The 20,625-nt window shown below is 43.5% G+C and overlaps 1 protein-coding gene across 1 annotated transcript; it reads left to right on the top strand.

The window, feature by feature from the left end:
• The first annotated feature begins 248 nt into the window (after positions 1 to 248).
• On the top strand, positions 249 to 20,519 carry mxd4 (MAX dimerization protein 4). Its single transcript, XM_028404567.1, has 6 exons — positions 249 to 477; positions 957 to 1,056; positions 4,321 to 4,350; positions 14,371 to 14,485; positions 15,584 to 15,746; positions 16,892 to 20,519. Exons 1-6 carry the CDS (start codon positions 414 to 416, stop codon positions 17,050 to 17,052), a joined length of 633 nt encoding a protein of 210 aa, XP_028260368.1. The 5' UTR covers positions 249 to 413; the 3' UTR covers positions 17,053 to 20,519.
• Positions 20,520 to 20,625: the final 106 nt, after the last annotated feature.

Raw genomic sequence — 20,625 nt, 5'->3', positions numbered from 1 at the left:
CCGCTCAGCCAATCAGCGGTGCTCTTTCTTTGTGTCAACCAATCAGCTCTCAGTGAAGGCGGGTCGCTCAGGCTGTTGCTAGGGCATGTCCCAGCTGACTTTTACACAGTTTAGCCAATCCAATCGCAGTTTTGAGTTTCCAGTCGAATCATTGGTTAAAACGCCCATGTGAGCCCGCCTTTAACCGTTTGCTATTGGGCAGTGACACAATCACTCACTTCCCTGAGTTTTAGTTAGGTGCTGTTGATACTGTAGTTTGGAGTCACCAAGACTCTGAAGTGAACGTAGCTGCGCACATACACCGCTCTGAAAGCTGTGTATTTTTATTTTTTACGTTTTCATTCCATTTATTTTATGACGTGTGCACTTGTGTAAATACACTGTCTCTATTTTTATAACAAGACAACAACAAGATGGAACTTAATTCTCTTTTAATTCTGCTGGAGGCTGCAGAGTACTTGGAAAGAAGAGACAGAGGTATTTCGGGCTTATGAATATTTGGTGAATGGTGGAATCAGAAGTCAATAATGTTTGTTAGTATGTGTGAACGTGCCCTGCCATAGTGCAGGTATGATGTCACTTTTATAGACAATAGGACCAGGCAGATGGCTGCAAAGTGGACCCGGAATGGTAGAGAATAACAGCCGTAATGTGTCATTTTAAGTATGTCATGTTTTGCTAAGCTGTGCTAACGCTGTTTTTTTTAGCGCAGGGCATGTGTCATATTTACCCAGAATGACTGTTATGGTGTTTATGCAGGAAAATGAGAAAACAAGAGTGACATTGAAAATATGAGCCAGAAATGATTGCAGTGTAGCATTAGCCTATCTAAACACAAAGCTGTGCTAAGGCTATATTAAAATCGATCGTACTTAAGATCGATCACCTTATTGCTTGTATTATTGTTCAGCTTTGTTTTCTTTTTATTCTTATTTTCTTGCTTTCTGTGCCAACAGAAGCAGAACACGGCTATGCGTCTGTTTTACCGTACAGCAGCGACTTTTCCCGAAAAAAAACGAAAGCCTCGCCGATCTCCAGAAAAGCTCAGAGCAATAGGTAAAACAACGACTCTTGCTTATTTTCCACAATGTTTGTCATCTCAAGGAGACACACGCACTCACACAGCGGAGGGTAGCTGTGTGCTGCCTGGGCTGGGCTCCTCTCTCTGTTTTGGTCTGTCCAATAAACAGTGCCACGCGTACACTGTCAACTCTGCTGCTGCTTCTACTCTCTCTCTCTCTCTCTCTCTCTCACACACACACACACACGCACAGAGCAGCCGACATGCATGTAACCTTTCGGTTCTGCAGCCTGTCAGTTGTCTCACACTGGTTCTTCGTAGTTCCACCTGTATGGAGCTTTAACCTGTTTATGTCTTTTTATGTGGTGTTTTGTTTGCTGTGTCTGATATTCTCTCTCTCTCTCTCTCTCTCTCTCTCTCTCTCACACACACACACACACACACACACACACACACACACAAAGTTCATGAGAATTTCTTTCTTGTTGTGTTTCTTGCTGTTTACAAAGATCACCACATTCTGATCAGAATACACTGTCTGAGTTTGACCTAATGTGTCTGCTGTTTGCTGTGTCGCTACATGAGTAGTACAGATTACATTACGTAAGTTTCAGTTTTGGTTTGGTCAGTTGGACATTTAAACATCAGCAGGTTAATTCTTGTGTCTAAAAGGCACAGACCTGTGACACTTTTTTCATTACGTCAGAAAACAGTGAAAATGAACATTTTCAACTCCTTTTAATCAGCCAAGTTTGCTAGAAACAGACAAATCTGTTCCCTTCATAGTCTAAAGAGGTGTTGACACTCACACACAATCAAAGAGGGTGCACCCTCGCTGCTATTCGTTTTGTTTTAATAACAGAGGTAGTAAGCAAATCTTTTGGTTATTGTATGAATATCGTTGTGTAGTTTTTTTCCTCTTAGTTGTTATACTTTAGTGAACACTGAATGAATGGAGCGTGAGTGGTGTTTGAATATACAGACAACTGGTATTTTTAGCAAGGGTGGCAAAGAGTCACAGAATTCGGTGTGTTTGCATTATTGCTACATGAAGCAGGTGATTATCTGACACAGGAATAAATGCTGTGTGTGTAAACCATAGCAACCATAGTAGCATATTAGTGTGTGTCCAGTATTAAAGGGGCTCGCCAAACAGTTATATTACTGCCAGAAACTCCACGACAGTGTTTGGATTGAATTGAGGAAGTTTAAAAAACATACTTGTTACTGCACCTTATCATAAAAGAGATCGAAACTTTATTGTGATTTATGGTAAATGTTTGTTTTTAAATTTCCCAGGAACTTGCAGCGTGTGTCACTTTATTTTTCCTCCAAAGAATGTCACCACACAAAGGTCAGATTCTGGCTAATAATAGGTGCAGTGAGGAAATCATTCCTCAGCAGTGAGCTACGTCACTGCACACACAACACGTCAGAAAGTACAATCACATCTATTTCTACTGTAATTTGTGAATGTAAAAGTGAAGGCCCATTCACATTACTTTCTGCACACAAATTTACTGTGTGTGTGTGGGTGAGGGGTGTGTTTGTGGATGTGGCAGGTGGGTGTGGTTGCTGAAACAGACACCTACACCCAGTGACAAACACCAGCCCCACCGGGCTTCATGCACCGGGCCTACTTTTCCCTCCCTTTTTTTTCTTATGTGACTGTGTACTGTGGGCAAATTCCCCAATTCCCTTTATACTCTCCTGCAGCTTTTTTTTAGAATCAACAGGATGCAAGGAGGGGGTGGGGGTGGGTGGTGGTTGGGTGGGTGATCAGATCCATGAAGTTAAAGCCAATAACTTTAGTGTTTTGTGACAGCAGCAGTATTCAGTGACGGGGAACAGAAGGCATCGCGGTGTAGTGAATTTTCTTGCTTCTCCTCTCCGTCACACTACGTATGAGATTCAAATATAAACAGTGCAGGTGACAGAAGGTGCTCTGAGGATTTTAACATCCTATAAAAAATAATTTAAAGGTTCTCTACAGGCCTTTGATCTTTACAGGGTGAGCTTATAACATCAGAGCATTTTGCATGTCACACTCTCCTTTTACATAACATGTAAATGCGTGTGTGTATCTGCTGTTATTGCAGATCGGGGAGCGTTCCCTTCCTCTGGATGATTTCCTGGTCATGCCCTGTGCTTTGACTGGGGATGTTTCTTTTATGTTGTGCAGGTTTGATTAGCACAACTTCCTCCACGATGGGAGTAAAAAGCTCTTTGTTGGCCTTTTAGATCAGGTTATTAGCAGCAGTGCAACATCGTGCAGGATGATTTTGAGCAGACGCCACATTATCCCGCTGTCACTGCTTATAGTCCAGCAAACGGATCCTTCGGCCTCCTCAGCACAGCTGTGGGAACCGCTGCTTCACCAGCACAAGGGCTCTCAAACAGCGGAAAATCTGAAAAGGCTTGTTGTCCGTCTGGTTCTTTGTTGTTGCTGTTTTTGTTTTTATTGCCCTGGTATCCATGACGGTCTCATGAACAGAGGGCCTGTTTTAGACGAACTGCGGTGCCCTCGCTGCTCCCGGGTGCGCGTCATAATAGGGGCTCTCCTTGGAATAGCCCACACGCTGAGGAATTCTGCAGCGTCTCGGCCTCCAGACGTCGGAGTGTGTTTTTATCCCATGTTCATGCTGCTGTTCAGCCAGCGTGTGGCAACAACCACAGCATGCTGTTTGTATGTGTATGGGCAGGCAGTCCTGCTCTCTGTTGCTGTTGTGATATTTAGCCTCTGTTGCATGCCTTCTGAACAGACGGTAGCAAAAAAACAAAAAAAAACGGGCTGCATTAATCTCATATTTCCAGAATCTGTGACCAGGTAAAAGGTGCTATATAAATCAAATTGAATTGAATAGCTCTGAGAGCATCCTCATGGCAGAAAGATAAAAAATTTAGGCCTTTTTTGCTGCTTTCATCTATCTTACATTTAGATGTAACAAACCAAGTGTCTGATTATTACCCTAAAAGTTCCTAACATTAAGCAGACAGGTGGAGCTGAGGTGGGCGTGAGACTGTGCTGTGACAGCATCCACCTCCCAAACACTGAAAGCATAATGAAAGACTGATTTCTGGTACCGCGGACTAAAAATTTGAGTTTCAGGTGCAGGATGAGTCATCAACAGTGAAACAATGACAGAATAACATCAGTGAAGGACTCTCTTCGTACAGCCAAATACTTGTGTATAGATGACACACGTCAGCACAAGTCATTTAATTTCATTTCTTACATTTCAATTTTACATTTGAGGTTTTTGTGATGTGTCTGATCCTTTTGTCTTTTGTCCTTTCAGATCTTCACACAACGAGCTGGAGAAACACAGGTAAGGCGACGCTCTACAACCGCCCCACCTCTTTTGTTTGCATGATTGTTGTGTCTGTCTCTGAGTTCCAACACACTAAGTAAAAGAGTCACGTCTGTAATGTATAGTCTCAGATATGTTTCTCAGATCAGATCAGAGGTCATCTTCAAAGAGATTTAATCAATTAATTCCTCGTGTCTGAAAACGAACTATAAGCTGATTTCAAAGAGCACCTTCATGTTGATTAGATCTGTCTCCATTTCACGGATGAAACCCGTTACCTTGTATGGAAGGAGAACCCTGTCAGTAATGTGATAATCCTGCTCAGACTGACACTATGAACAGAGGCAGGAGGAATCTGGTCTTTGCCTGTCTTTTCTCCAAACTCGGAAGCCCACAGATGGCACGCACGCACACACACACACACACACTATGAGATGTTCCTCTTTACTACTGCCAGCATGCAGCTTACTACAGCTCACACTTTTCTCCTCCTCCTCATACTCACAGCTCATCAGAGGAAGGGTGTGTGTGTGTTTTGTTTTGCATCAGGGTCACACTTGATTCTTAAAAACAGCCTCACAGAGAGGATTTAGGAAACAGCTGATGTGACTGTCAGCATGTGAGCAGAGGCCGAAAGGGGCGTGTTGGGCTGTGTGTGCGTGACACACGGTCACCCATATTGAGGGGATTGGAGTTTCCAGTCACATGTCTGGGAGGTGAGGTTGAGAGTGAGTAATGGATGCGTGTATAGTAAAACAAGTCAGGACGTATTCCTCTCTGACCTGAGAGACTGTGAAGGTCCCATGGCTGATTACAGCGCAGGTATTGAGACACAACAGTTACCTCATGTCCAATGACGGCGGTTACCAGTGCAGTGACGTCCAGTCAAACTGACAGAAACCAGTTTACTCACTTCCCTTGTCATCACTGGGGCCACAGGTTTTCAGAGAAAAAACATGTGACTACTTTTATTATATACTTCATGCCGCACTGTCCTCATATTCCAATAGCTTTTTTTCCACGCGTGTCTGTATGACAGAATTTCAACCCAGTGATTTGAAATGACAGGCCGTGACAAGGTCGTCCCTGTCTGAACCCGCGGCTTCAAATTACACATTCATTCCTCCAACATACAGGTGTTAAAGGTCCAAACAAAGCGAGTGTGTTCTGTATTCAATCTGTAATAATGAAGGTACATTTGCTCTTGTACTTTTACACTTTTATCGTATCTTAGTTACTGATAACTAAAAAAACTGAAAGCAAGAACACATGAGGGAATTTTTAAATCTCTTCACTGTCCAAACTTGAACTCATGGAACTTTGTGTTGCTGATCCATAAGAAAACCAAAAGTCTTCATCTGTCCTGTTAAACCAGTTTAATGAATGTAAGACCAGTTTGAGCATCTGCCTAAAGCTTCCGTCCTGTTTAATCTTACAACAGTCCTGGTATCATCTCCAACATCTTAACTCATGCCCTGAGACGCCACTCCAGGGAGGTGCTGCTGCTGCTTTAGCCCTGACTCACGGTCTTTGTCTTTGTTTGGTCATGTGGTGTGTTTTTAGTTCACCCTGTTGTGACAGCACAGAGCGATCCTTGTGCTTTGTGTTCACGAGGAGGACAAGGTGACCAACAAATGTCTGGTTCAGACTCCGGAAGGAACTGAATACGTTGAGAATAGTTTAAGAATAGATTGTTTATCCGCTGTTGTCATATTTTTAGTAGGTGTGGGCACATTTTTCACTGCAATATGAAAGTCATGCACCTCTATAGAAACCACATAATGGCATCAGGCAGAGGAACTGCTTTAATCCATTCATCCATCCATTATCTGAACCCGGTCTGTACAAAAAAATCAGGACATACTATAGATTATTTAGATTTTTACAACTTTTAATACCTTTAGAAAGTCTGCAGATCACGATGTAAGAATGAATCATGTGGAATAAAATTATTTTGATAATAATAATAATGAGCAATGGTGTAAACTAGTATAGTTTTAAAAGTTTAGGAGTTTTTTAAAGTAATCACAAGGTGTCTCCTGCTCATTAAATTGATTATTCCACCAATCATCAGCCTGATTTTCAGATGAAGTGATTGTTTTTTCAGTGCAGGCCCACTGTGAACTTAAACATGCCAGCTGCCTCTCATGAAACTGCTGCCTTGGCAGCCGCTGCATATATTTGTGCTCTGTTATCAGACTGAGCTGTCTGGTCGGGTGGGTGCTGAGTCCCACAGGGTCATCTGTTCTGACACAGCCAGCTTATCTGCTGCAGCCTGAGTGCAGCTATGACAGCTCTGTTGAGACCATTTCCAGAATGACTCTGCTGTTTTCTCTCTCTCTCTCATCGTCAGACCAGAGGTGCAGAGCATCAGCGTAATGTTTTCTGTGAAACCAAATGCTGCCGTGTGGTTGGTCTCCACTGACACTGCTTCCTTCCCATTTTTGACTTCAACCGCTTTAGATCACGCCTGTGACGAGTCACTGTGCCGCACGTTTCCTTTTCGAGCACTGCCAAGAAATTGCGAAACTATGTACACTCTTGCTTTCCCACATATCACCTGTTTACAGGAAACCTGAGTCCAGTTGCGTTAAGACTGAGCATCTGATATGTTTGTGCTGCTTCCCTAAATTGAAACAAGGATTTGCGGTTCTATTTTTATCTCTGCCACACGCAGCTATCAGGTGCTCTCAGTTTCAGTTTAGTTATCACTGAGATTATAGCGATGCTAAAAGTTCGCAGACTGATTTCAACAAACGGTATTCCCTTACAGTGCATATCCCACTGCAGATGATGTGCAGCAACCGTGTAACACCTTTTGAACTTTTCAGTTTTAAACTAACATGCTCTTCACGGACACAGGAGTGAGCGCTCCATTTGTCGCGGTCTAATCTTCCCTCTAATTAAATTTACTCTCGTAGTGTTTTTACTCCCAGCTGTGATGAATGACTTATTTGGCTTTGAGGAGTCTTTTCCCTTAAGTGAAGCTCGCTATGTGTGTTTGTGTGTGTGTGTCTGTAGGCATGGCAGCACCTCACTGGGCTTGAGTTATGGTGGTGCTTTGGTGGGAGGGAGGCCCGTCCACAGCCCTGTTACTTTACTTTACTCTTCGCCTTCTACTCTTTGTCTCCTTTTTTTCTCTCCACAGACCACATCTGTTTTTTCTGTTATCTGTTATTTTTACTTCTCCTCATGCTGGCTCTGCTTTTCGCCCACTAAAAGTGTCTGAGTCAGCAGAAACCTGAGGCAGAGAGGAGGAGGAAGAACGCTCCCTGTTCACAGAAGGCCTTTATCATTCTGTACCTAGTGATAAACCTCATGTGTGCCCATTTCTCCTCTTCTGAGGTTTAAGTTAGAGAGTATATATTGAGGTCAATCCTGCAGTTTATTTTGGATTATAAGTTGCACAGCCTTTGTGAAGAGAGCTGAAGTTAAAGTCTTATCCTGATCTGTATCCTGATAGTCTGCACAGACACAACAAATTGGTAGATGCACCGACATGCGGGCAGAGGCTCCTAAAATAAACGTCACAAGGACTCTTGTAAAGTTCACAGTGCCCACATGATTTTTTTCATATTTTCCAGCTTTAACACTGATTGAGTTTGTCCAAATTGTTAAACGCTTAGTGTGCATAGTGGATGTAGCCTTAGGACTGTCTGTGTTATAACTTGGCTTCACTACAGAATAAGAAACAGACTACAACTGGGGGGCAGCAGCAGAGGTCACATGTGGAATTTTTCTGCCCTGAGGTCACCTGGCGTTGAGAGTTTCTTCAACACAGGTTGAATGCGGCTGTGGTTAGTTTGGGAACCAGATGGATGTGAGAAGTGATTTTAAATGCCTGGGCAGATTTGATATGGTGCACAGAGGAGCATTCCTTTTATAAACACCTAAGATGGCTGCTTCACGCACTGCATTGCTTTAATCAGTTCTATATCTTCCCAAACTGTGTCCAAGATATTTTGGTCTGTTGTTAAAACCCTTTGGTAAGATGAAGTTGTTGCACACATATCTCTCTGGGCAGCTCTGTGCTTTTTGTGAATGTGTACACTCATTTGAGCATGTGAATCTGAAATTTAGGTCAGCAGAGCATACACACATACAGTGGAATGCAGCAGAGTTAAGTAAGAGGGGCTGTGGATGTTTGAGTGTGTGTGTGTGGAGGGGGGTGGGGGTGGACCTGCAGGCATTCTGTTTTCACCTCTTCCCTATTCCCACTATAGATGCCTACTTTCCAACAACAGTTTATAGCGTTGCTAGGAAAGGAGTTCTCGTTTTGTCATTAGCATGTTGCCCAATTCATTGCTATGCAGAATTAGAACCCAATATAAACATTATTTTATGCCTTTGTCTTTCGGTCCTTCAGAAGGATCCCGACCCTCAAACTGGACCCCGCCCCACTGCCCTAAAAACCTTGTCTCAGAAGTAAACAACCCAACTTTTACAGTCAACATGGCGCCTGAAATCTTCTTTCATGCCACTAGATTCCTGGGTGTTAATCATTGACAAGGATCATTATAAAACCAGAGTTCCTCGTGTGAGGGGAATGTGTTTACTGAGCTTGCTGAACTTGTCTCTGCTAGTTTGTCCAACTTTTGCAGAGGCAGTTTTCAGTGCATGCAGCGGAAGGCAATTATTGTCCAGGTCTGTCATTTGACATTGGGTTGAAATGAATCAGGGAACACCCCCCCACGCCCCACACACACTCACGCTCTTCTCTTTAAATTCTATTCGACATCTGTTTTTCTGTTAACACCACTGTGAGCTGGCTGCACTGAGGAAGGGATTTTGTAATGATCCATGCTCACAGAGGGGATTGTTTCACTACATGAAAACAATCAAATGATTCTAATTACTACGCATTCCCAAACACGCCCAGTGGAAATTCCGGTTTGTTTTGTGGAAATACTACAGCGAGTGAGCACCTAATTCTGCTGTTTCCTGTTTAATCAGTAGTAAAGTATGCAGAGCATTTACTTTAGAGTAATTCTGGGAGAAGTGACCTCTTGCCTGCTGTGCTGAGTTTAGGTTTCTGTTTGTCGCTCGCGTGTGAAAGCAGAGTCATGTGAGGGCGAGCTCCGTGTTCTTGCAGACTGTAGAATGTGTTTATGGGGAACGTGTATCCGTCTGTCTTGCGCCTCAGTTGTCACTGCTCTCAGTGGGTGGGTGTGGCGTCCTCGATGACAAAAAACAAACAGCTCGTCCCAGACGACTGACATTTGATATCGCATGATAAAAGCCTCTCATGTCTCCTTATGCGTCTTTCTGGCGTGGGCAGCGTGGTGAACCACTTTCGTCTCTTTTCGTGTCTTATTTTTCTGCTGTCTGCTGTTTTTTTTTCTGAGGGCACATACGATCTCTGTTAAATGTAAACATGTTCAGACAGGCCTGGAGGGTGACAGGGAGACTAATGAAGAGCTGCTGAAAGTTTGTGTGTTGTGTTTATCGACTGGCCTCTGGGTAGGGTCCCTCAGCACCTCAAACCTCTCTCCATCTGCCTCGCGCTCTCTCCTCAGGAGCCTGCCAGCCAGATGTAGAACCACTCCACTGGCAACCTCAAATTCCACCAGTGCACCATGGTGATCCGCACTCACGCAACTCAGCCCCCACTTTCACTCCCCACAGCTGAGACGCGCTGTAAACAGGAGGCCAGATGCAGAGAACTTCTCTGGAAAAGTTGTTGTAGACATACAGGTTTTCCTTTGCCTACAGGTTAGACTTATGTGAAGCAGACGGAGATGGAAACTAAGGGAGCAAAGTGTAGTACCTTTAAATAGAGGACATTGTTTCTGTTGGGTTGGCCTCCAACCCTCATGACAGCAGAGGGGAGGGCACGTCTTAGGGGGTCCATATTAGGCTAAAAACAAACACTATCTGTTCCGCTCTCCTGTTACTCCTAACACTATAATTCTCCAGAATTATATATTCTCATGTTGGATTCAGGGCTGGGTTTCACTGTCCCATATTGTGGTACAAAGTGGTATTAGGAGATTACAAATTGGAACTTTAAATGTGAGTACATCCACAATACACAATGAGATTACAATATTCCATTACTGTGCTGTACTGTTTAAGTTGACCCCATTAGGCTGTGCATCCTCCATGCTGATGGGTTAAAATCAAAACAACGCCAGAAGCATAGCATCACATTCTCTTTACTTACAGAGGTAGCTGTGGCAGTGTGAGGAAACATTGCAGTGGTGTTGAACTCTGACCTTTGTTTAGCAGGTTTGGCTCAGTGCCAGACAAGCCACCACACTTGGTCCTGTGCATACAGGTCATGGAATGCACTGGGCTGCAGTGAGCTCATTAAACAATACAGTGAGTGAGGGCTGATGGCCTGTTGTTTGCACCGACTTGACTTGGTGCTGCACATTGGATATACTATGGCCACCAGAAATGTGTGTGTGAACACTGTTCAGCTGGTCGCCCTTTTAATTTGGTGCAAAATGTATAAATATAAATAAAAAAATATATATAAATAAATGTGCAACATTCAGACACACACAGGCCACTGCAGATACACAAACAAAACAAGATATTTCACGGTTGTTCTCCCTCCAAGGCCCAGAGTGTGAGCAGGTCCGTGAGAAAGGCCTGATCTGCACCCAGCAACCTTGTTGTGTACTAAGTCAGTGGTTTAAATAGCTTGTTCCAGTTCAGCTGCAGCCGGCAGCTCTCTGAGCAAAAGTTCCCTTTTTTCCTCCTCAGTCTTTGCTTTGGCAATGAGCCACTGATGGAGCGAGAGGAGGAGGGGAGGGAAGGCCAGAGATCAGACACAAATCATCCCGTGGTACTCAGCACGTGAGAACAGTCAGGTGGTGATTTCTCTGCAGGCTCCTGAAGAAATCAAATAGTGAGTCACCAGTAAATCCTCAACTGCAGAGAAATTATAATTAAGTTCGTTTTTACTGTCAGAACATTTAAGTGGTTTTAACACATTGAAATATTAAATATAAAAATCCTGACTTTTGCACTTTGTTTGAACTTATTGACACACAAACCCTGTAATCTCCCCTAACTCCAAACCCTGTGACACCGCATCAATAGACTTACACTGTTCATGAGTGGAGTATCAAAGACCATCCTCTTTTTAACCCAGACAAATTGGAAAATTTAATGTAATTCAGAGAACCATGTGGGCCAGGCGGCACAAGCTATCTGCTCTTCATCCTGGTCACAACATCCATGTTCATGGTGCCACACTTTGCATGGCTGTTGGAGGCGATCTGATAAACATTGCGTGACCAGGACTTGGCTTAGGAATAACAAACGTGAGTGAGGGAGGGTCCTAACCCCAGCTCCAAGTCGGCTGTATGCTCTTGAAGAAAACAGCAAGTTTGTCTCGTGGCAGGGAAACACATGCTACTGAAAGGGGGCTGTCAGGCACACACTGCCAGGTTTAACTAGAGCCTGCCTTATTGAGATGCATCGGAAACACTGAGCTATTTTAGACAAAGACGTTTTGCAGCTGGTTTCATGCCAGACGTTGTTTTGGCCAGGCGCAGTCACTTCCTGTTGGACTGTAACCAGTGGGGACACTCGGACAGGCTAACTGTGTCCCCTGGTCTTAAAGTACATAGCTGAGCCAAATATCAACTGCTGGCCTTCTCAGTCAGAACCAAAACTCAAAACAGTTCCTTTACTCAGGCTACAAGTTTTGCATATCAATTCATGTAAATGTAATGCTGAGCATTTCTGAAGGCCTGAATACAAAACAGTACAAACATTTGTTTGTTTTTTATGTGGTGAAAGTGCCCCGAAGCCAGGTAAAATATGTGTGAGGCCTCAGATGAATACGTTAGTAGTAAAAACACCTCCAGGTTTCTGTAGGGGGAAGTGGGAGTCGGGTAGAGTATTTGGGGGAACGCCTTGTTTTTGTTTTTCATCATAAGAGAGGGTGGGGGTGGGGTGCAAGATGGTTGCCCATTGGCTCAAGTTACCCTTTGGATGATGTGTGTGGAGCACTGCCTAGTGCAGCTGAGCACACTGCACTCAAAGAGCCCTTTTTTCAACCCAAGAGAAAGTCATCCACTCGCTCGGACCCCTCTCCCTTCTATCCCTTCTGCTGCCGACCCCCCGCTCCTTCCTGTCTGCTTCCCCTGGCTGCAGACCAAGTGCTTCATGTGGCTCGACTGGGGCAGGTTGGAGGTGGCCCCCGCCCCTGTCCTCAGAAGACACTTGTTTTCCAGTGGGGATGAGGGTGTGTTGATGTTGGCAGGGTGGAGCAGAGGGTTGAAGGGGTTCAGCGAATGGGGGCAGGTGGAATTGCCCCTAAGGGAAGGAGGAAATAAGGGAATGGGAGCATTTTCACATGGCCACTTAAATGCACCTGTAGATTTTTGCTGAAATCCCTGTGTATTTGTATTACGTATTTAAGGAAGGAAATTAGGTTCTGTACATTTAGACTTTCTTGTTGCCCTTGGGGTGTCTCTGGCCAACCCCTAAATGAAGGGGCTAGCGAGAGGGTCTTACTTTATGTGAAAAATACAGGTTACGCCCTTCCTGAAAAAGAAACAGGGAAAAGACTGTGTATGTGTGTGTAAAGACATGTGCCAGTCGTCGTCTCCTGTGTGCTCAGCTCTGCAGTTAGCCCCTCAGAGCTTCATTTCTCTGTAGGTTTATTGTGGTTGCAGCGATGGAGAGTGGAGACCTTGCATTGTTGGAGTTTGTTTACTGTTCTGTCTGAGTTAGCCAGAGGAACAGCAGAGAAGGGGGATAGTTAGCTCAGAACAAAGGAATAGCTCATGGACCAGCTTGACTAATGGCAGATTCAAAGGCCTTTATGAACAAATCTGAATGGACCAAGGGCAGTGAGGGGATCTGCTGATACAATTGTTACAGCAGTTCTTTTATATAACATACTGTATCTATAGAAAGTCACTCCATGTTCACACAAAGGTCAACTTTGCCTTGTCTCCACTATCACTCAAATAAACATCCGAATGGAGCATCCAGCAAGCTGTGATGGGGATCCAGGGTTGTTGGCCTGTAGGGCTTTTGGCAGGGATGCAGAGTTTTCTGGGGTACGTGTCTTCATTTCAGTCAGCAAAAGTCACCAGAACAGATGTGAACTTATCATGGACGCCAATTTGGTTGCACTCTGCGAGCATGAGTTTAAGTACTCATCATTAGTACACAGTTTGTAAAAAGTCAGTCACTACACAGCTACACACAAATATATGTAGTAAGTGTGTGAGTTGCACAATACCACTCTGGATATGTCCTCCAGTTGTTATGTGTGTGGATGTGTCATAAATGAAACCACAGGCATTAAATTACAAAGGCCTTTGTGATATATAATTTATGGAATACATGAAAAACCTCCACACTAAGGGCTTGTTTGTTCTGCTGAATGTGTGTCACGTGTGGGTGTACGATGAGAACAGCTTGTTCATGGAGAAAAAGGCTTTATCTCTAAATGGATCTTCTCATCTACTATAAATGTACAGTTTGTTATAATATACAGCACCTAGGTGTTTGTCACCAGTATTGCTATTTGCATTTGGAATGACTTCTGGTTTCAAATGAGATGTAAACTTGTGTCTCCTAGGGTAAGGTCTATGCGTGATTCTTCATCCACAACAACCTATTTACTATTTACTTTGGCTGCTTCGCTCTTTGTTCTGCCTCCTCCTAAAGCCTTTGTTTTAGCTTGCTCTACAATTTCTAGATGTAAATAGCTATCTAGCTGCCAAGAAACTTTTGTTTTGTTTCAATTATTGTGCACAGCAAAATCTGCTGTCTTCTTGTGGATGTGGAGTCTTTGCATGGTTCAAATATCTGTAACTAAAGAAATTGTGAAAATGTCTCACAGTCAAGCTCAAAGTCACAAGTGAAACCAAAGCAGCAGAGTATTCACTCTCTGCTCTCAGTGTTGTTTTTAAGTACAACAACAGGACTTGAGAATCACAACAGTATTTGTTTCTGCCCTTTAGGGACATGTAGATAAGCTCCTCTCTGCCTGTTTGCGTAGGTGCTTTTTCACTTTCTGCTGGTGGATGTGTGCTGACTCATTTTGTGCCTGTGTGTTTGCAGACGTGCCAAACTACGGCTGTACTTGGAGCAGTTGAAGAAGCTGGTGCCTTTGGGTCCAGACAGCACGAGACACACCACTCTAAGCTTGCTGAAAAGGGCCAAGATGCACATCAAGGTACTAAAAACAGCCTTGTGAAAAATAAAGTATTGCCTTCTCTCAGCTTCATGAGCACAAATCCAATGCTGCTTCTCTCATTTCTTCCACTGAAGTATTGTATTGTTTTCTAATCTTTCAATTAGACTGGTTTAGGGGCAGCTAGAGAGAGACAATTAGACCTAAAGACTTAAAGACAAGGCTTAAACACTGAAAGAAAGAAACTAAAACTCTTAACAAATGAGTCAACAAAGTGGAATATACAGGAGATTTGGTTGCTGATCTTCAGATATGTACACGAAGATAACGCAGTGTTTGTTTTTTCTTGTCCATGGTCCATTAACTTTTTCAGTTCACAGAAGCTAGTTTAAAAAAAAGTGCAGCAGGAGCATACAAAATGAATTGCATGCAGAATACTGATTGAATTTGCAGTTGAGGATGAAGTGTACTGTTTAGGACACGCTGTACTGATCTTGCTGTTTACAAGCAGCAACAGTGTGGTTGGTGGAAAATCCAGACGAAGCGAGTTTAACCCTTCATTTCCTGTTTATTGAGCATGTCCTCTCTGCTCAGATGATCTGTGCTATTTCTCGTCACCATGTTGTGTCTTCTCTTTTCACCAGGGGCCATGTGTATATACTACTTTGCTTTGATTCACCACTGAAAACTTTCATACACAAATAAGCACACAATCCTGTCCCACACTGAGTCAAAGTTTGACAAGAGCTCAGGGTATTTTTTTACTTTCAAATCTCACACACTCATATGGCCACATCCCCAATAAATGTTGAAATTTTGGCTGAGTTCTTAATGTAAGATCTGATTAATAGCCACTCAAATCCAACATGTATTCACATTTCATGTTGTTGGCCTGAATTGGGTGTTAAAAACATGTTTTACTTTAGTTACCACATAGGTGTATGTAATATAATGTGCAGCCCTAATTTGTGTCTAATGAATGAAAATCCTGCAAACATTTTTAAGGGGGAATTCTGTGTTCCCTCACAACACATGCAACATATAGCAGTGCATTATTTTAGCTGTAAAAGAGGGAGACATTTGTCTTCAAATGAGCCTTCTCATCATTAATTCTTGACATCTTTATGTCTGTGTCTGCAGAAGCTGGAAGAGCAGGACAGGAAGGCTTTAAACATGAAGGAGCAGCTTCAGAGAGAGCACCGCTACCTCAAACGCCGCCTGGAGCAGCTGTCTGTGTCAGGATCCATGGAGCGTATCCGCACTGACAGCATGGGCTCCACCATCTCCACCGACTCAGAGCAAGGTACGTAACCTTTGAAAAGTAGGTGCCTGCACTCCTCTGGGCAAATAAGTGGTACCGTACAGAGTGCGGAGAGATGTGTGTCATCATCAAAGAATAAAGCTGGACCTAAATTCTAGGAAATTGTGCAGCAATGACCTTGTTCCTGCCTTATTGACAGTTCTGGGCACTGCTGTAGACATGACATGTAAATTAAATGGAGATTGCCTACATAATGGATGAAAACCAGTTACATCCAATGTATGGCTCTGACTGGTGCTGATGGTTACACAGTATCCCTAAAGTGTCTCCTTTAAGGCGAGAGCTTGAATAGCAAATAACTGCTTAAGCCATGCAATCTGTGCATTCATCCACACAGATCATTCATCATTCCTCTGACTGTCCACACTCAGACTCTGAGCAGCACTGTCATCCAGTGATTAGCCCAGTCCTTGTTTGCAGTCCTTGTTCGATGCCCCTGGGTCAAAGGTTAACACCTCAGATTATAGATAAAGAGGTCTTGCTGTTAAGCTACTGGTGGTCATGTGGGCCATAGTGACTGTGTACCTGCTGCTGCAGGTTGTAGCATAGCAACAGCTTCGTCAGGGATAGAAATAACACGCAGTAACCACTTGTTCTGTGAGTCAGAATCAGATTTTCATGTCTGGCTCTAAACAAATAAATAAATAAAAAGGCGATGACCTAAATACCAAACTCAAAGTAATGATTGATGTCACGGTGGTTCACACTGGAGCACAGAAGCTCACATTCCCCCTCTGAAGATGGATTCTACCTGCTAACAGAGAATAGTGTAACACCTGCCTTACAACCACATGCTGCTGCACAAACTAGTCCTCTGTGTGTACAGCGCAAGCTTACAGAGCGAATCTGCTGCTTGGACTGTTGAGGTGAGTTTACTAATCCTGTAAAAAACACACATGCAGTTGTTTATCAATGGATGAGGATTAACTGTGGGAGCACAAAGATCTGCCTGTTTGTCCAGAGTTAATAGCTGCCTAAATCCAGGTTTTAATCCACAGGCACAGCAGGCGCCCTAATAAATATGCCCACAGTTGGGTGGAAATAAACTGTTTCCTCTCCCTCGCTGTGTTTTAAACACTACTGAAAATAACCTGGTGTTTTTTTTTTTCTTTTCTTCTTGCGTGCAGAGGTGGACATCGAGGGCATGGAGTTCACTCCTGTTGAGGCAGACAGCGTGGACAGCATCAGCGACGGCGAGGAGGAGGACCACTACAGCCTCCAGAGCAGCTCCAGTGACACCAGCTACACAGCCACACATTCCCACAGACTGCAGCCGCACCGCTGTTAAACACCGCACGGCCATCCATCTCTCAACCAGCTTCCTCACCCGTGCTGTCCTCTCCTTATCCTACTATCCCCAACAGTCGCCAACGTCGCCTACTGCCTACATCAGACCAGTCCACAACGGCGGTACAACCTGCTCCTCCTTTCCTGGCCACGACTCTATAGGAAGCACATGGCGCTGACATGCCACTGAAGCCTTCCTGACCTCCTGACCTCTGACCCTACCTCACCCTACTGTATCCTGCCTGAACCCACCCCTCCTGACATGCCCTGCCCTCTCACTGCCCCTCACAACCCCTACCTATAGTGTTGGCGCAGGCTCAGAGAGCACAGTTTGCGGTTTTTATCTGGGAATTCTGTGGTGAGGTGGACAGCTTTGACTTGTTAATTGGTGTGTGTTTAGGTGTGTGTGTACAGGAGGTGTTAAAGAGGTCAAAAAGAAGTCTTCATGTGGCAATAATACACAGACAAGGCTTTGCACCACATTTGTGATGAAAAAAGGTGAAGCGCTTGTTCTGCAATACATGCAACACTTTGACCTCGAAAGGTTTTTTTCTTTACTCAGTATCTTCCTTTTACACAATAAGGTTCCTTTAAACATCCGACTGCTGGAAAATGGTCAAAGTTTAAAGGAAGCATTTGGGGAATACGCCCATTCTCTTTCTTGTGGAGGGCTTAGTGAGAAGAGAGGCTGGAAACAGAGGTGGATAGCAGCTAAAATCTTCTACAGGCACCTCTAAAGCTCACAAGCTGGTGGTGCTAAATGCTTGCTTGCAAATGGAGTCCTGTGGATCATCTCATCAAACTCGTAGCAAGAAAGTGAACAAGCTTCCCAAAAAACCACCACCTGTTTTCAGCATTCTCTGAATGCAGCACAAACATTTTTCTAACAGAACCCCTGTGTGTAATCAGACCTTCATCACCATGCCTGCAACCATAAACAACAGTGAGAAAGTTTCAGAGCTGTGGCAGAGAAGAACGAATGTAAATAGATGTACAGTTACTGCCCAGACCCTCATGTCTCCCTCTGGTTGGGTTGCCTAACCACTACTCCACACTACTGACCACTACACTATACCACCCTATGGTGTGGATGGACTACTATGTCAAATAAGAAAAGGAGATGCCTCACAACTAAAAAAAACTGCATTTCCTTCTCAGTAGCTAATTGATGTAGCAATAAAAACGAGAGCCGGGTGCTTCCTCGTGAGTGATTTTTTGTGGACCATGAGGTGTTACGGAGGTTTTTTTTTTACCCTGTAGACGACATGTGTACAGATAGACCTACAAAAAAATGGGCAACTGATGGACTCTTCTCTGTGTGTATGATGCCATTTACCCAGCATTTGCACTTCTCTACAGCACTGTTGCTTTTCTGTTGTAGGTGATATTCATATGTGACTGCATCGTTTTCTTCCTGATTAACAAGTCAAAGCTGTAAAATGTGGAGAAAGAAAGGGCCAGCTGTAATGATGTTTTCTCTGTAGAGGCGCTCATTTTAGCTAACTTTTTAGCAAACTAATCAGCTCCCTTTTCTTTTCTGTAACAGAAATAATAATCTTATTTTTTCTGCTACTACTTTTATCTGTTACTTATTTCCAGAGATTTGGGCACTGCTGAAGACCAACGTAGATAAAATTTATTCTCTAACTCGTCTGTATATTAATGCACAATAGTCACTATTTGACGAAGGAGGCGCTTCTGTTGCTCTCTGACCAATTTAATAATCATTAGGCCCCAGTCTCTGGCAGTCTTTAGAGCTTGGCACTTTAAAAACTACAAAAAAGGGCCAACAGGTCTTACAAAAAAAAGTTAAAACTCTCAGAAGAAAACAAAAAAACTTACAAAAGAAGCTACTCATCACTTAAAAGTGATATTAGTCAGTGTAGTCTATATTTCTTGTATTAAATTTTGTATTATATTTTCCTAAATGTTTCACTTGTAATGAAAAGACAAAAAAGAGTGAGTATATCAATATATATATATACAAATATATATGAGAGACAGACAGACAGACAGGAGGCCAGGCTTGTTGAAGGGAGCGTGGGGGCAGGGGAGCTGATACACTGGCCCCTCTCCCTTGGGTGACTCTCCTGCTGTCATTCTGTGCCTTGGTGAGCCTTTGACCTCCCCTCCTCCTCTTCCTCCTCCTCCTCCTCCTCCTCCTCCTCACCCTCAGCCCCTACTCAGGTCACACTCCCCTCCCCTCTTCTTCTTCTTTACTTCTCTGCAGTGGGGCTTTTACCCTTACCACGAGCAAAGGGCGCAGTACAAAATACGAAAAAAACAACCCTTTGTCTCTACTGAAGCCGCTGTTGTTACTCTACCTGTCCAGGCACCCCCCCCCTTCCACTCCTCACCCTCTGGATGCCCACCCATCCGCCAGTGCCGCCTCTGTCACGGAAAAATAACACACACTGGTAAACTCCCATGGCAGCTTCCAGTCGCCCCGAATGGTCACCGACGGGGTTAAAAACTTCTGGGCTTGAAGCATGTTTTTTTTTTTTATTATTATTTTAATTTTATTGTTTGTTGACTTTGTGTGTTTTTCAACGGGAGTCACTGGGAGAGGAGCGATAAAAGAATAATCCAATCAAAGGCAGCTTATGGTGTTATCCTCCGAGCTCCTGGTGATCTGTCCCAAACAAATAGTGTTACCCATTGATCAGGGGACCTCTTTTGAGACGCAGCAATATTACCATCTTGTGCATTCTGAGGGAGGGTGGGCGGGCAGGTTTTAATTTCTATTTTTTTTTAAGACAAAACAGGTGGTTTTGCTTTTGACTCTGTGGTGCATTTTGTTGGTGACCAACTCCTTATTATTTTGTTTGGATGAGTTTTTTTAACCTCCTATCTGCACTCTCTCCATACACTGCAGGAGAGCAAAAAAAGAAAAGAAAAGAAAAGAAATTTAAACCAGAGCTGTTTTTGTCATCAAGAGTTTACATTCATGTCAAAGAATTTGTACATGACTGTTTGTAGCAAAAATGTCCTTTTCAGTTTAGTCGGTCAAATGAACAACTGAGGAAACCATATTGATGGAATAAGATTATTCTCTTGCACAGAACCTCCCAGTTAGAGAAGCAACAGAGTGAATGGGACGAAGTTGGGGACCAGATATGAGATTATAAGTTTTCAGTGGCATCATTGAAAAATCTTACATAGCACACACTCACTCAGAATGAGTGCTTTATGAGCAGCTGACTTGACGTGTTAACATTTTGTTTGAATGTTGGATGGAAAGTGTTTATGGAAATTCTTTTAATGATGTGCCTTGGAAAAAGTTATTTTCTTAAAATAGAAGCAAAGATTGTAACAATTCACGCAGACTGTTAAATCAGTTCACTTTTAACCCCCTTTGGAGAGGCAAAAAAAGGCTTCATTTTTCATAACAGGCAAACATTTACAGAACATGAAGAAGCTGAGGGGTGATGAGAGTCACCGGAGAGAACAGAGAGGGCTAAAAAAAAACTGAAATGAGATTTGCTTTCATGTTTGCTGTTGCACAGAGATTTACTTCGGTGTGTTGGGTTTTCTCAGAGCATGAAGAGATTTAGGGGATGTCAGCAGGGTGAAG

The sequence above is a fragment of the Parambassis ranga genome, chromosome 1 (assembly GCF_900634625.1).
Source record: "Parambassis ranga chromosome 1, fParRan2.1, whole genome shotgun sequence".
Taxonomy (NCBI): domain Eukaryota; kingdom Metazoa; phylum Chordata; class Actinopteri; family Ambassidae; genus Parambassis; species Parambassis ranga.
This window is presented reverse-complemented; position numbering and strand designations above follow the sequence as displayed.